Source organism: Thalia democratica, chromosome 7 (assembly GCF_965202585.1).
Source record: "Thalia democratica chromosome 7, ktThaDemo2.hap1.1, whole genome shotgun sequence".
Lineage (NCBI taxonomy): Eukaryota > Metazoa > Chordata > Thaliacea > Salpida > Salpidae > Thalia > Thalia democratica.
The window spans coordinates 53,922,836-53,936,963 of NC_139171.1; the positions used below are offsets into that span (position 1 = coordinate 53,922,836).

The 14,128-nt window shown below is 27.9% G+C and overlaps 1 protein-coding gene across 1 annotated transcript in view; it reads right to left on the bottom strand.

The window, feature by feature from the left end:
* The window catches only part of LOC145841753 (collagen alpha-1(XII) chain-like), a 33,792-nt gene extending 20,007 nt beyond the window's left edge, over nt 1–13,785 (bottom strand). The window contains exons 1-12 of the mRNA XM_082949107.1: nt 13,495–13,785; nt 12,691–12,750; nt 11,539–11,669; nt 11,344–11,431; nt 9,468–9,706; nt 8,676–8,790; nt 8,345–8,521; nt 7,489–7,651; nt 7,172–7,360; nt 5,614–5,758; nt 4,436–4,625; nt 2,006–2,165 (exon numbers count right to left, since the gene is read on the bottom strand). Of these exons, the coding sequence (XP_082805233.1) occupies nt 2,006–2,165; nt 4,436–4,625; nt 5,614–5,758; nt 7,172–7,360; nt 7,489–7,651; nt 8,345–8,521; nt 8,676–8,790; nt 9,468–9,706; nt 11,344–11,431; nt 11,539–11,669; nt 12,691–12,750; nt 13,495–13,705 (1,868 nt within the window). The 5' untranslated portion in view covers nt 13,706–13,785. The remainder of the gene's footprint in view (nt 1–2,005; nt 2,166–4,435; nt 4,626–5,613; nt 5,759–7,171; nt 7,361–7,488; nt 7,652–8,344; nt 8,522–8,675; nt 8,791–9,467; nt 9,707–11,343; nt 11,432–11,538; nt 11,670–12,690; nt 12,751–13,494) is intronic.
* Nucleotides 13,786–14,128: the final 343 nt, after the last annotated feature.

Below are 14,128 nucleotides of genomic sequence, written 5' to 3' on the forward strand. Positions count from 1 at the left end.
TATACAAACTCTAGGATTGTTAACAAAATTCAGTTTATCAACAAGTGATAAAGTACGAATGTTTTAAAAAGAATTTTTTACCAGTTTTAAATGTAAACTATGTATAGAAATAAACAGCCCGATTATAATCATAACTTTGATAATTTTTCTAACCTTATTCATCTACCTTTGCAAAACGTTTTAAAGGTGAACTTAATTGAATTTAAGTAAAATGTGAAAACTAAGCTCTTTAAGTGATTAATCTAACTTAGCAGAATAATAGTATTTTTTAATAATGCCGTGAATTTTCTGCTCAGCAAATTTGAGTGATTTGTGTTAAACAAAAGAACAATTTATTATCAATTTATCACATTATGTACCGATGAAATGTTTTAATTTTTGCATCATATGTCAAATAGAAAATGGACAATTTAAACATATTTTCTAATTTACAGTAAGTGTCAAAAAACTAACTATTAATTGATTGAGGTTAAAATAAGATTGATTACAATATAAAGCAATAAAATGGCAAAGAAAAATTTAAAACTTTTTAATTAGAGATTTAACCAGATAGCTTTGAGAGAACTTTTGGTATCTACTTTAAAAAAGGGAGTAATTACTGAAAGTATTAAATCGCTAAGTATTACACATCTTGGCACTGACTGTACCTAACAAAATTTTTATCTGAAAAAACATTTTGATATGTATGAGCTATTTTAACGACTTTAAAAAATGTTGATAAAGAACAGCTTTTAAAAAGATTTCATATCTATGGAGAGAATAAAAATTCATATAAGTGTTTTTGCTACATTAAAAACAAAGTATAATAATTTCAAATTGAAATAACATGCTTAAGAAGATTTGTTTGTGATAAGAAACAAATAGATTTTAAATTACATGTGTCTGAGTCTGTACTACCTTTTCATGCAAGCTAATTGTTTTGTAGCTTGGCTGAGAACTTTAATGTTGTATATGTAATTTCGTAATAATGATTTTAGTTTAAAGTTTTGATATATTACATAATCATTAAAAATACATAATAGTGCCTAATAGTTTCAAAAACCTAAAATTGTCAAGGTAAATGTATATTGTAACAGCTAATAACGTGTTCAAGTCGAATTTTTATCTATAAGCAAATTTCTCAGTACTTATATAATTAAGATAAAATTGTTACGCTACATTTGATGAAATAATAAACTTTAAATTATTCACCTGTAGCTAAACGTAAGGTAGTATATATATTTTATTACTAAAAAAATAACTCAAAAGTTTTATAAAAACAAGAGTAAACAAAACAAGAAGTTTCACAAACTAAGGCGTAATTATTTATAGCTCTTAGTAAGCTCTCTTGAGCTCTTAGTAAGCTCAAGAATGTAAATTAAAAAAAACAAACACTATTAGAAATCACCCTTTGGTGATTAACAAAATAAGAACAAGTAGTATTTAGTAATTTTCGTACAAATATCTTTTGTTTACACATTAAAACTACAATTATTCAAAATATTCGTGATAGCGTAAATGTTTAGAAGCTTTAAATAAATTAACAATGCTTTCTTAATAAATTACAAAAACAGAAGAGTTCACGCATACTAATGAGGTGTTATGTAAACAAACAATAAAACTTTTTTGGCAATAATACTTGAAATAGATAAAAGTAACTAATTTTTTTTAACAAAAATAATTTAGTTTTTGTACAGTTTACACACAAAGAAGCTTTTTTGATAATATCTCGCTTGATTATAACGTTTAATTATGTTTTAAATACAATATCTGAAAATTTAAAAACAGAGTTCATTTACGAAGTACATAAAGACAGTTAATGTATTAGTGTTTTAAGTAAGATGATATAAACATGCATCATAACTAATTTGTCAGGCACAACTTCTAAGTTAAGCTTTACTAGTGTGTTTGATGTTTTGAAATTATTGTTAAAAATTGTTTTAACTTATGCTGCTACTTATAATTTAAAGTTAAAATAAATTTAAACTTTTATTTAGTAAAACAAATCTGATATCAAATTTAGAACCTCCTTCTTTTTCCGACCAGGTATTTTTGGTTGGTGACGTTGTTGGTGATTTGAAAGCTTGTCACTAGGTGGGAGTCGTCTGCAACCCAACTAACTTTAAGGGTGTTGTTCGCAGAACTGTCTATTTTGAAGTTTCTGGCCGGGGGTAGGGGAGGACTGACTGTGAAAAATTGTAACAAAAGTTTACAACAATATCTAATTATTATTATTATTATTATTATTTAGTTACAAAAGAAGACTTCGGCCATACTTGTCAAGAATAAAACTATATAAACTTTTAAATATTCGATTGAACTAATTCTTTTTGTAAAGATCTCCGCAGCAACTAAATCATTTGATATTGTTTGAAAAACTATTTGGGCCGGAATATTTAAAAAAGTAATTTTTCAGATAGAAAAATTATAAAAGATTACATGAAAAAAACACACTTATCATTATTTTTATAATGTTATTGTTATTTTAATTATTATTCAGTAATAAAACAAGGGTTTAGTTATACTTGACAAGAATAAAATTGCACTAATTGTAGATATTCAATCAAGCTTTTTATTTTTTATGTGTATTTGTATAACTTAAAACCTAAAGCTCAGGTTTACAGAAATGCATCAAAAACAGTTCTTTCAGCAGCAAGTAAAGTATCCGAATTTATACAGATAAATTAAAAGATGACATAATAAATAGGAATTTGTAAATATATACTTTTTAAAAATTCAAAGTGGCCCCTTTCATAAACATTGAATAGAATAAATATGTATGTAACAAAAAAATAAACTAAAAAAGTAATGAATAAAAAACTAGTAAGAACAACCTGTAACTAGTACTTTTATTGTTAATAAGGAAAACATATTTGTCCTTTTATAATAATTACAAAAGTTTTAAATTGCTCTTGATTTATTATAGTAATAACATCTTTTATTGAAACATGATTTTTTAAAGTTTTTACTCATCATTAAGAAATTACTTTAAATAGTTTTTAGATTACGTATAATATAAAATAATTTTTAAGTTTAAGCTTTGATCTCTTGTGAAATGATTTAAAAAAACTTTAATATCGCTTTTATGAACATCTGCATTAAATCGCAAACTTATACAAAACTTACATCATAAGTATTCAATAGACGTCAGAATACTTAAGAAACCAGATAGTGTCATTTACTTACGAATCAACCTGACCAAAATTGGTTTATATTCTCGCTAATTATTAATTATCCTTATTTTAATTGTTGTTAAAAGCCAAAAATCAAGGGTGTTACTCGTAATGTGACCTTTATTTAGTGCCTTTTATTGATCCGCACTGTCCAAAGTAACTGACTTTGAAGCCCGCCAAAACCGATTAAAAACCGTAGTTTTCGGCAGTGTGACGTCATAATTGTGTCGAAAACGCACAACGCCACTTTTGTTCGGTTTTCAGACGCTAAGGTTGTTTGAAGTGCATTAGAAGTACTCACACAAGCTGATAAAATCCTTATTCAATTACAAGACATGTCACTTAACATATTTACGCACAAAAATAAATGATCAAAAAAAAAAAATACAGACAGAACGTCAGTAATTTTGTAATAATTCATCTTCAAAATATTTAAGACATATTTATTTCTAAAATTATACTTGATAAAATGCTTACAGATTTTTTAAATTTACAATTGAGAGAATGCTTTCATAAACCACTTGAGATTAGGTTCATATTGTAACTTGACGGGAGTTCTATAACCAGAAGGCCACCGCAGCAAAGTTCAAATTTAAGTGAAAATGGAATTAACGGTAATTTTTTATTTGAAATTTTATTTAGACTAGATTTTAGTTTAAAATAAAGCTTTAATTAAACTATTCTATTTGGTTTTTGTCGATAGCTTGTTTTATTAATAATTTTACAAAATACAATTCCTTAAGACTAACTAAATTTCATTACAGAATACAAAACGTGTTTTTTAGATGTTTAGTTTAGATTGTTGTTCACTTTGTAAAAAAAATCTACTAAAACTACTTCTTTTTACTGAAATTTCTAAACGTTGTAGCTTAGCTTCAATAGAATAGGCTTTTTACATTTCTACCAACAATCAACTTCAGTTTCTATAGATAACTTATAAAAATTAACTTGATAAACTTATGGTTTCATTAACTTGTGTTTCAGAAAGTTTGAATTAAACTTAATCAAGATAATTTCAATCTAACAACTAAGAAGAAAAAAAGTTTAGTAAATAATTTTTTTTTAAAAAGTCGATATTAAAAATTCTTTATTTCAACCTCATTACTTGTTTATTGTGATTATTTTATCAATATGACTGTTTGAAAAAAGTAATTATATATAACTATACGTAATATTATTTTGAAACTTTTTAACAATAAATTTTTAATCACGTTAACTCTTTCAAAAATTTTTAAATCTCTGCATAGAGTGAACCAGACTAAGTAAGTTAGTTGTGTAGTGACCTATTTCGTAATGGTTGAATGCTTGTGAGCACAGAGTCTCTGCCACGTTCATCTGCACGTGTTCCAGTTCGTTGTACGAGCTCACCGGAAAGTACAGGTCGTCAACTGATGCGTATATCTGCCGCTCCATTTCGCTCGTGTCCATATCAACTCCCACGTGCACCACTACCACTCCCTCCTTCTTCAGTTTCTGTGAGGGGGATTTTTTATTGAAGTGGTCAAAACTAGAGTTGATTGTTTATTTTGTAGTAGTGTTTATGCTTTGAATGTTTTAGGCTTAAAGTAGACTCTTGCTAGTTTGTGAGTTTAATGAACAAATTTTTCGATGTATTTTTAAAGCATGTTGAAAGAGTAATTAGTTTGAGTTAACTTACTTTCTGTAAACTTATATTCAAATACTTTTCACAGGTAAATTCATGTATTTGATTGAAATACGTACACTGTTTATCTCAAGTCGCTCGCGTTGACAGATTGATTGAAAGCTTTTACCAAGCTTTCAACTTAAGCGATTTATTTTTTAAAACATCTAAAAAATTGTATTTTAATTTGGGATTATTTCACAATTTTAAATAACTATTTCACTCATTAAAAACATACTGTTTTAAGTTAAACATTATTTATATTAAACAAAATTTATTTAGTTATACATTAACCAATTACGACCTGCATATTGTAATAGATTATAATTATTACGAAAATTAGCTGTAATATAGATTGCTAAAATTTCGCTAAACTAGAAATCGTTTAAACGGCGTGGGTTAAACATTTATTGAGAAAATATTAATTACAAGCATACTAACAATAAATTTATTGTTTTATACTTGTATATAACTTTAAAATATTTTTGATTAAGTATTCTGTATTAAACATAACAAATTAAAATGTTATCAATCCAAATCAATTGACTTTTGAATTTTTAAAACTGCTGTAATCGTCTTGAAATCGTTTTTTTTTAGGCTTAATAGTCAAGCGGTTGATATGAAACTTTTCAAGCTCCAAGTAAACACTGCAATTGAGTGCACATTAGGCACGCATTAAATATATTAAAATATCTTTATGAGTAATAAATCACGTTTGAGAAATTTTTCTGCTGATTGCTGATCAACAAGCGCCCTTGTGTCAACAAACACAAGCAGCTGATAAGTTCAACAAAAAAGTTAAAGTTTTCATGAAATCACCTCAATGTGCTTTTGGTATTGGTCGTCGGACTTCCCCGAAGTCACAACCACTATCATCTTGAGGACTTTTCTCCTCCCCAGCTCGAACGCCCTCGAGTGGGCGAACCGCAGAGCCTCCCCAGTGTTCCTTTTACCCGTGTCATGGCTGTGAAAATAATTATTGTTTATAGGAAAGACTTATGACATATTACAAAATATTTTTTTTACCTACCGCATATCTAGAAACTATAAGCTAGTCTTTAATAAATGTCAATTTTTTTAAGAATTATCAGTAAAAGATATATACAATAGAATATTGTTTTACTACTTAACTATATAGAATTTTGCTTTATAGGTTAAAGTTTTTGTATGATGATAATGTTTTTTAATTGTTTTTGTAGTCTTATACATTAATTAAAACAAAAAATCTTGAAAAAAATGTATTTGGAATTTAACAAAATTTTAAAAGATTTTTTTAGGTCTTATTATAGTCTTTAGCCCACAACTGTGTAGCTAACTCTATAATGAATGGTTCTGTTGTAAAAACAATTTCAATTGTAGGCTTCCTGGAACTTACCGTGTAATCAAATTTTCAACGCATGTTTATTTGAAACGCGTCAAAGTTGTCTGAAAGTACTTTTTGAACAAGCTTTTCTTATGTTTTTATTACAGCTATAAGTGTAAAATGGCAAAACATTCTTTATTAGTATCCATTAATTGTAGTTTTATGAATAAAAGAATAATTTTAATTTTGGTGAGTCATAAATGTAAACAAAATTATGACAAAAAAGTTTTAACATAAGACACTTTAATCAATCCACTGACAGTTCAAACTAAAATAAACAACTAGTAGTTTCATATCATTGTAAACTTATAAAGATTCTAGGTTTTTGATATAAAAAACATTTGTATTATTCTTATGGATTAATGTCTTTTGTATATTATATAGTAGCTAATTTAGCTCATAATTTTTCAGAGCTTAACATTTTAAGGGTATTTTATATGGGAACGTGTAAAAATTGAACTAGGGCATAAAATTGCACGAATATATTTCTGCACGAAGACAAATTTGCACGAGGGAACGAAATTGCACGAAGAAAATTTTGCACCAAGAGTTAACTTTGCACGAGTTACATTTTTGCAAAATAAAAACAGAAAAAATAAAGTAAAAACAAAAAACAGAAAAAATAAAAGATAAATTAAAATTAAAAACAAAAAGAAAGAAAAAAGTTACTGACCGGGGGTAAGGATTTGTGTAACCGTGATAGTAAAAAAAGAAAGATAAATAACAAAAATTATTTAAAAAATAGTTAATAAAAAGAATAAACTAAAAAAAAGCTACCGACCGAGGGTAAGGGTTAGGGGTAACAGCGATAGTAAAAAAAAAATACAAAAAACTTCAATCCGTGAAAAAATGTCTCCGTACAAAACTGTCTACTCGAGCAAAAGTGAACCTTAGTGCAATTTTGTGCACTCATTCAATTTTGTCCCCTCGTGCAATTTTGTACGCTCGTGCAAATTTGATAGCTACCCATTTGATATAGTTTGTTTTTTATTAAATTCTACATGAATGACAAACTCAAGTTCGTTGATTCTCCACTGGAGGTCGCTCTTGTCAGTGAAGGCGGCCAACGGAGCGACGTATCTCGGTTCGTCGGCGTACAGAACGATTCCGACCCTGCTCAGTTTGCCCGCATCTATCAGAAATCCGTTGACGAATGGAAGAAGAAAAGTTTCTTTTACATCCTTGAATTTGTTTGCAGTTAACCTGTTTAATATGTAATATGTTCGTTGTTTAAAATATAAACGAGCAGAAATTTGCATTGTTATATTGAAATTTTATTTGTATAGAATTAAAATTTTTTTCTATTTAATTAATCAGTTTGATATTCTAACGCTGAAGTATCAAATAGTAGAAGGACGTCTGCTCGGAGTCCGGCACAGATCATGTTGAAGTTGAAGGATTGCATTGAAGAAATTTGTTTCACTCCGTAAGCTCTCACCTGCACCTGATACTCCGTCTTCTCCAAGTTGATCAGCTCCACTCTATCCTCTCGACCTTATTGTGTTTGAAAACTTTAATTTGTGGAAAAAGTAAACAACTTTTAGTTTGCAGACAGACAGCTCAAAGTTTAAACACTTTTGGTTTTGTATATAAAATTTAATTTAAGAATTTTAAGTATTTAAGTTGTTAACTTTTTGTAACATATCTTAAACATTATTATTCAAGAGGCTGCATAATTCACGGTTTAACATAAACATTCTTTTTATTCTTTAATCTTCGTGAAATTTTCTTGGAAATAATGTAGTTGATTGTACTTCAAAATTTGCAACTTGTCAAGTACGTTGTAAACATATATTTAATTATTTATGAATTTTTTCAAAAACCCTACACTTTTTTCAAAAATATTTCGCTATTTAGTTACTCGGAAATAATACTTCTACGTTACAGAATATATTTTACACAAAAATGAGTTTACCTAAAGTATTCTTCAATAGTTATACTTAAAAATTTAATGCCTTTTCATTAAAGAAAGATATTCAAATAAACCACATAATTTGTACAGTTTAGAAAACATTAAACTAATCACATTAGATATCCGAAAATAAAGATTCATATTTCGAATAATTTACAAATATGATGAATAATATAAGTTTTAATATGTTCAAAAAAAAAAGATTGTTTAAAGAGTTTTGTTTAAAGGAAAAACTTTACTAAACACGCGTAATTAAAAGCTAGCATCTAACTGACCGACTGGTACAGTGATGTTCTCGTAATGGTCTATGCGACCCATCTTGGACGGTTTGTACCTGACAACGTAGTAACTGACGAGGTCTTTGGGTCGTTTCCATGACAACTCGACCATGTCATCACGAGCTATGCCCAGTTTGAACCCACGCAAAGGCTGAAGCGGACGCTCGTATAAACCTTTAAATATTTTTGACTAAACTAGTTTTAACTAGATTTGTATTTTTAATGAGCAGTGATTTTAGATAATTATGTTGAAAGATTATATTTTGATTTTTTATATTATTACCGAAATGGCTTTAAAATTCTTTGTATTAAACATACAAAACGTTACCTTTAAGTCTGTTTACTATCATCCAATGGACTTTCTTCCAAACCTTTCCAAGATTATTTGCTGAATCAGCAAAAACGATGCCAGTTTGTGACCCACCGATTATTTGCACGTCTCTCTGAAATAAACGTCACAGTTTTATGCTAACAGCGTGTCGAACGTGCGCAAATTTTGTTCAGAAAACTGATAATAAACTTAACAAGATTAAAATCGCAGAGGTTTTACATGAGAGACAAACAGCAGCGGTAATTAAAAAATTCCAACAAAATTCACCAGTCTGCTGTGTTTCATCAAATGCGATTTTATGCTCAAGCAACGTGGAAAGAGCTTACAATGAAAGAATTATCGATCAATATTATTAATAAATACGAATTAACAAATAAATAATTTTATAATAAATACGAATTTAAATACCTACTACAAGTTACTCACTTCCACATCAAATGAATGTGAGTTAAAATTTAAAGTTGATAATTATTTTATACCTTCAAAGTAACCTTTTTTGACACTTTCTTGTGCTAAGGGGCTGATGTTTAAAAACTGTAAACATTTTAATCTTGTTAACTTTCTTCCCTGAACTGAACTTTTACCTCGCTACGGAAGTTTAAATCACTTAAAATGCTTCAGCACAACTTTTGTTGCTGTTTTTGTGAGCTAAAATACGAAGATTAAAATTTGAAAGTAAACTTTGGAACAATAACGCCTACTTAATTATATGAATAAAATTTTAACAAAAACTTTGAATTTTTGTTAAAATTATTAGATATGGTTTTGAGTAATAATTTAAGTTGGTACCTGATTGACGTGTCCGTAACCAACAGCAACGGTAACCAGGTAAGGGTGCGACACGAGCCTCTTAGCGGCTTCCCCGACGGCGTCCAATGATGCGGAACCCAGCACGACAACGACCACTTTCGGCACGTTGGACCTGGCAGAGTGGCCACCTAGCGGATCGAGTACAACGTCGTATGCGTACTGAAGTGACCTGCCAACCCTGTTGTTCAAATCCTTTCTCCATTGCAACGAGCTCAAAGCTATTAAACGTTTCGGCTGCATTAAACTTTTAAGTATAAAAGTATTTCAGGAAATATAAATTTAACACTTGTTTTTTAAAAACTATTTTGTGATTCTTTGAATTAAATCTTTTAAGCAAGATGTTAGTATTCTTTAAATTTAGTAAGTTTTAATATTTAAAATAAATTAGTATGAACCATTAACAGTCAATTATTTGGATGTACCTTTGTTAATAAGTCAAAAAAAAAACTTTTTAAAAGTTTAATTACTTTTTTTCAAACATCTTTAAAGAATACTAATGACTTATAAAAATGCTTGCTTTAATTACTTCAAATGCTTCAAGTAAAAGTACGATGATTTTAAATAAAATAGTCAGTATTTTAAGAGTAAAAAGTTTTAATTTTAGATATTAAAGTATGTATATACACAAGTAATAGAAAGTTTCAATACTGTACAGTATTCAGATTTTATTTCATAGGATAGACAATTTGCAAGACAAAAATTAAAAAAAATTATTTTTAAGTTATTTTCATCGATGGCTTTGAAACACTATAAATTTACTTAATTATGTTACGGTGATTAATTTTTACGAACTTACTAATTACATACCAATGACTAAATATAACCACTTGTACTTAAAAAAAAAATCATCGTTAATAGATTATATTTGATAAAGATCTATAATATTTCAAAATCTTTTAATTAGTTAGCTTCATAGTATAAATTTTCTATTTATGTCTTAAAAATGGTATATTTCAGGTGGGTAGGAGTCTAATATGCACGAAAGGACACTTATGCACGAGAAGTCAAATATGCACCAAGACGCTTTTGCACGAAGATCATTTTTACATGCCGTCAATTGTGCACAAAGGGTCACTTTTGCACAAAGATAGTTTTGCACGGGTTGAATATTTTTTTTACTTTAATTTTTTATCAATTTTTCTTCACTATCACTATTACCCCTAACCCTTGTCCTCGATCGGTAACTTTTTTTTATTAATTTTTTTCTATAATTTTTTTATTTGCTTGTTTTTTTAATTAATGAATTTTATTTTTTTTATTTTTCTAACACTGTTACCCCTAACCCTTACCCTCAGTCAATAACTTTTTTTTTCAATTTATCTTTTTTGGGTATTTTTGATATTTATTTTTACTATCTTTGTCTCCCTTAACCCTTACCCTCTTTTGGTAACTTATTTTATGTATATATATATATATATATATATATATTTTACTCCGGTGCAAAAGTGTCTTTGTGCAAAAATGACCCTTCGTGCAAAAGTGTCTTCGTGCAAAATTGTTCACTCGTGCAAAAATGTCCCTTTAAGCAAAAAATTCTTCGTGCAAAAAAGTTTCTTCGAGCATATTTGAACCATTCCCATTTCAGGTATAGTATAAATAAGTTAAAACTAACTATTTAGGAGTATATGTTCATTGTTTTACAAAGATAGTTTTAAAACTGGTTTAATATAAAAAACACTGTTTTAAAAATGTTTATCTTACTATTTTATGCGTATAGATTTTATAAAACGTTTTTATTTTAATATAACAAAACGCAAAATTTTTTGGAAACCTAAAAACTTTTTACGAGATGTGTTTTCATTTTTTAATTGTTAGCAAATTTTGTTTAATACGTCCTTTAATAAGCTAACCAAACCTTTTTCGTAACCGTATTGGTCTTGATATCTTCTAAAACTGAACTCTAATTTCCTATCCGCATCTAATGTCATCAACGCAACTCTAACCTGTATAAATATATTTAACAGTGAAATATCGAGCTTACTTATATAATACATTTTATTTAATACGAAATAAATAAAAACAGCAATTTTAACTAGTAAGTGGAAATAACTTTTTTGTAGTAAGCGACATCAAAGTAGTTAGTTAAGTTGAGGAGAAGTTGTTTTGTGTTTATGAGGTCAACATCTGATGATGCGCTTCGATCTATCATGTACAAAACGTCCACTGAATTGCTTATCATTTCTGTTATTTAATTAAAATATAAGTTAAGTGTAACACAACAAAGTTAATGATATGAAATTAAAATTTCAGTTGATGTGTTACAATGTCTAACAGCTTCATCATTAAAAAAGTGTATCTATTTAAACAAAATAAAAGTATTAAAGTACTTCAAATTTCTAAAACGTTAATTAAGTAAAAGAATAAACGCATCTTAAAAATATTTACAGCTTTTTTTTAGTTTAATAACTTATATATATAATTTAGTTTGAGATTTTATTTCCATATGTTTTAGTTAAAAAAGTAATTATAATTAAACACTAAGAAAATACTAGGATAAGACACTTTTAATTAATTAATATCAAATTAAAACAACAGTACAATCTAAAAGGATATAGTATTAAGATTAAGGAAACTGAAGCAGCTGTAAACGACATATAGTTGAATTATTTTGATGATTTTATAAATAAATATTATTTCAAAGCCATGTAAAAGTTCGTGCAAATAAAAACTTATTTTATAAGTATTTATGGTTTCTGTAAATTCTTTAAATCAAAAATAAGTTCACTTGAATCCTATTTTTAAAACAAAAGCCAAAACTAATTAAGAGCTATTAACTATAAAGTCTTTGAAATATCGTTTATAAAGTATAACTAAGTACTAAAATGAACCGATGAAATTTAAGATAAAATTGTTGTTAATTATATCATAAAGCCTTTATTTTAAGTTGAGAACAACAACATAAATTTATAATGTAGTACTTTTAAAGCAACACTTTTTAGTTTTTAGAATTCAAACAAGTATTAAAGACACTTAAATACTGTGTTTCAAAGTTTTTTGCTTAATTCAAAATATTTCGAAATAAAAAAAGGTTTTTTGTGGATACTTTTGTAACTGGGTTCACTGTACTTAAAATAGTAATTGTGATGTAGTAGTGAAAGACACGCAGCTGTAAATGTGTTTAGACAGCCCTCAGAAGTAAGCATAAATATAGATACTAAAAAAGTTGTAATTTAGTTTATTTTTTAATATCGTGAAAGCTTACCTGGGCTGTAAAAACTTTCCACTTGCAAATCCTCGAGAGAACTTTTAATCGGTTGATTTTCTGCAAAAACAAATTTAATCGGTCTTAATAAGTTGTAAGTACAGATAATCGATTGTTCACTTTATAATTGCCAACATTAATATAATTATACCATGAGAACTTAATATCTATTAATCATATTAATGGTCAATCCCAAACGTTGGTGAAAACTTAATAGTAAAAAACAAAACGAATAGGGTTGACAAAACAAGACTAATTACGTTCGCACAACAACATTTTTAGTAGTTAATTAAATGATTTGTAAAATTGTAGTTTACCTTAGAAACTTTATTTCAGGAATTTGGACAATACAGTCTATCTTAATGTTTAGTGTCTAGCTTTTCACAATCAATCAAGATTAAAGCATATTTAAGGACTGCAAAAAAAACACACACGTATGTGTATATATAAATTTTACCATAAATAAAGGTTTGAGGGGGTCACATGTTTCTGTTTTTTTTTGTTTACACAATTCACGCCTCTAATTGAAGTGGGCAACTTCGACAGAAGCGACTTTAAACCTCAGCAACAATTCAGCGATAAAATTAGCAACAATTTTGAGCGGCAAACTAAACAATGTTGGTTGTTGGCGGGTTTGCGGGAGTTCATCTGCATCTCACGTTGTTTTTATTTCGCAGTGCCTTTTAACTCCGCAATTAGCAACTTTAATCTTTTAATGATGTCAGCTATATCGGCAACAATAACTTCTTTTTACTGGCGATGGTAAAATTAAAAGTTATTTTTATTATTTCAAAAGCAACATACCTTGGTGTCTGTTCTTGTGCTTCCTTCTTGTTTTGCGACCTTTTCCGTGCTTTGAAGTGTGTGCGGTCAACAGCAAACTGTTTGTGTGAGAACTCTCTTCACTCGAACTATTTTGAACTTCATTAAATATTGGGTCGGGAACTTCTGATATAACGGTGGTCAGTCCAGAAAAAAATACCAGGAATATATTTAAAATTTGTTTAATGTTCATGATTTCGTTAACCAAGTTTCTTGCAGTTATGCAGCATAATAAAGCTGCTATGTTCAGTACTTGTTAGTTTTTAGTTAAATCTGAAATTGTTTTTATTTATATAAACACTGTATAAAAATAAGTCATTATATACATAAAACTATTATTTTAATTTTTACTAACTTCTGTCCAAATAAAGTATACATTTCATAAATTTTTATAATTTTTTAAGACTTTTTAAGTTTTGACTTTTTCAGTATACAGATACGTTTAAAAAAAAGTTTTTAAAGTATATCTGCTTACTAAATGTTGTTAAACAAAAAATGCTCATTTAAAAAGTCGGAAAAAAAAGGGAAACAATTGTATTTTTAGTTATAAACTTAAAAAATTGTTAATATACCCAGCGGTAGATACTGTGGCTAACTTGTTACTAATTGATTTTAA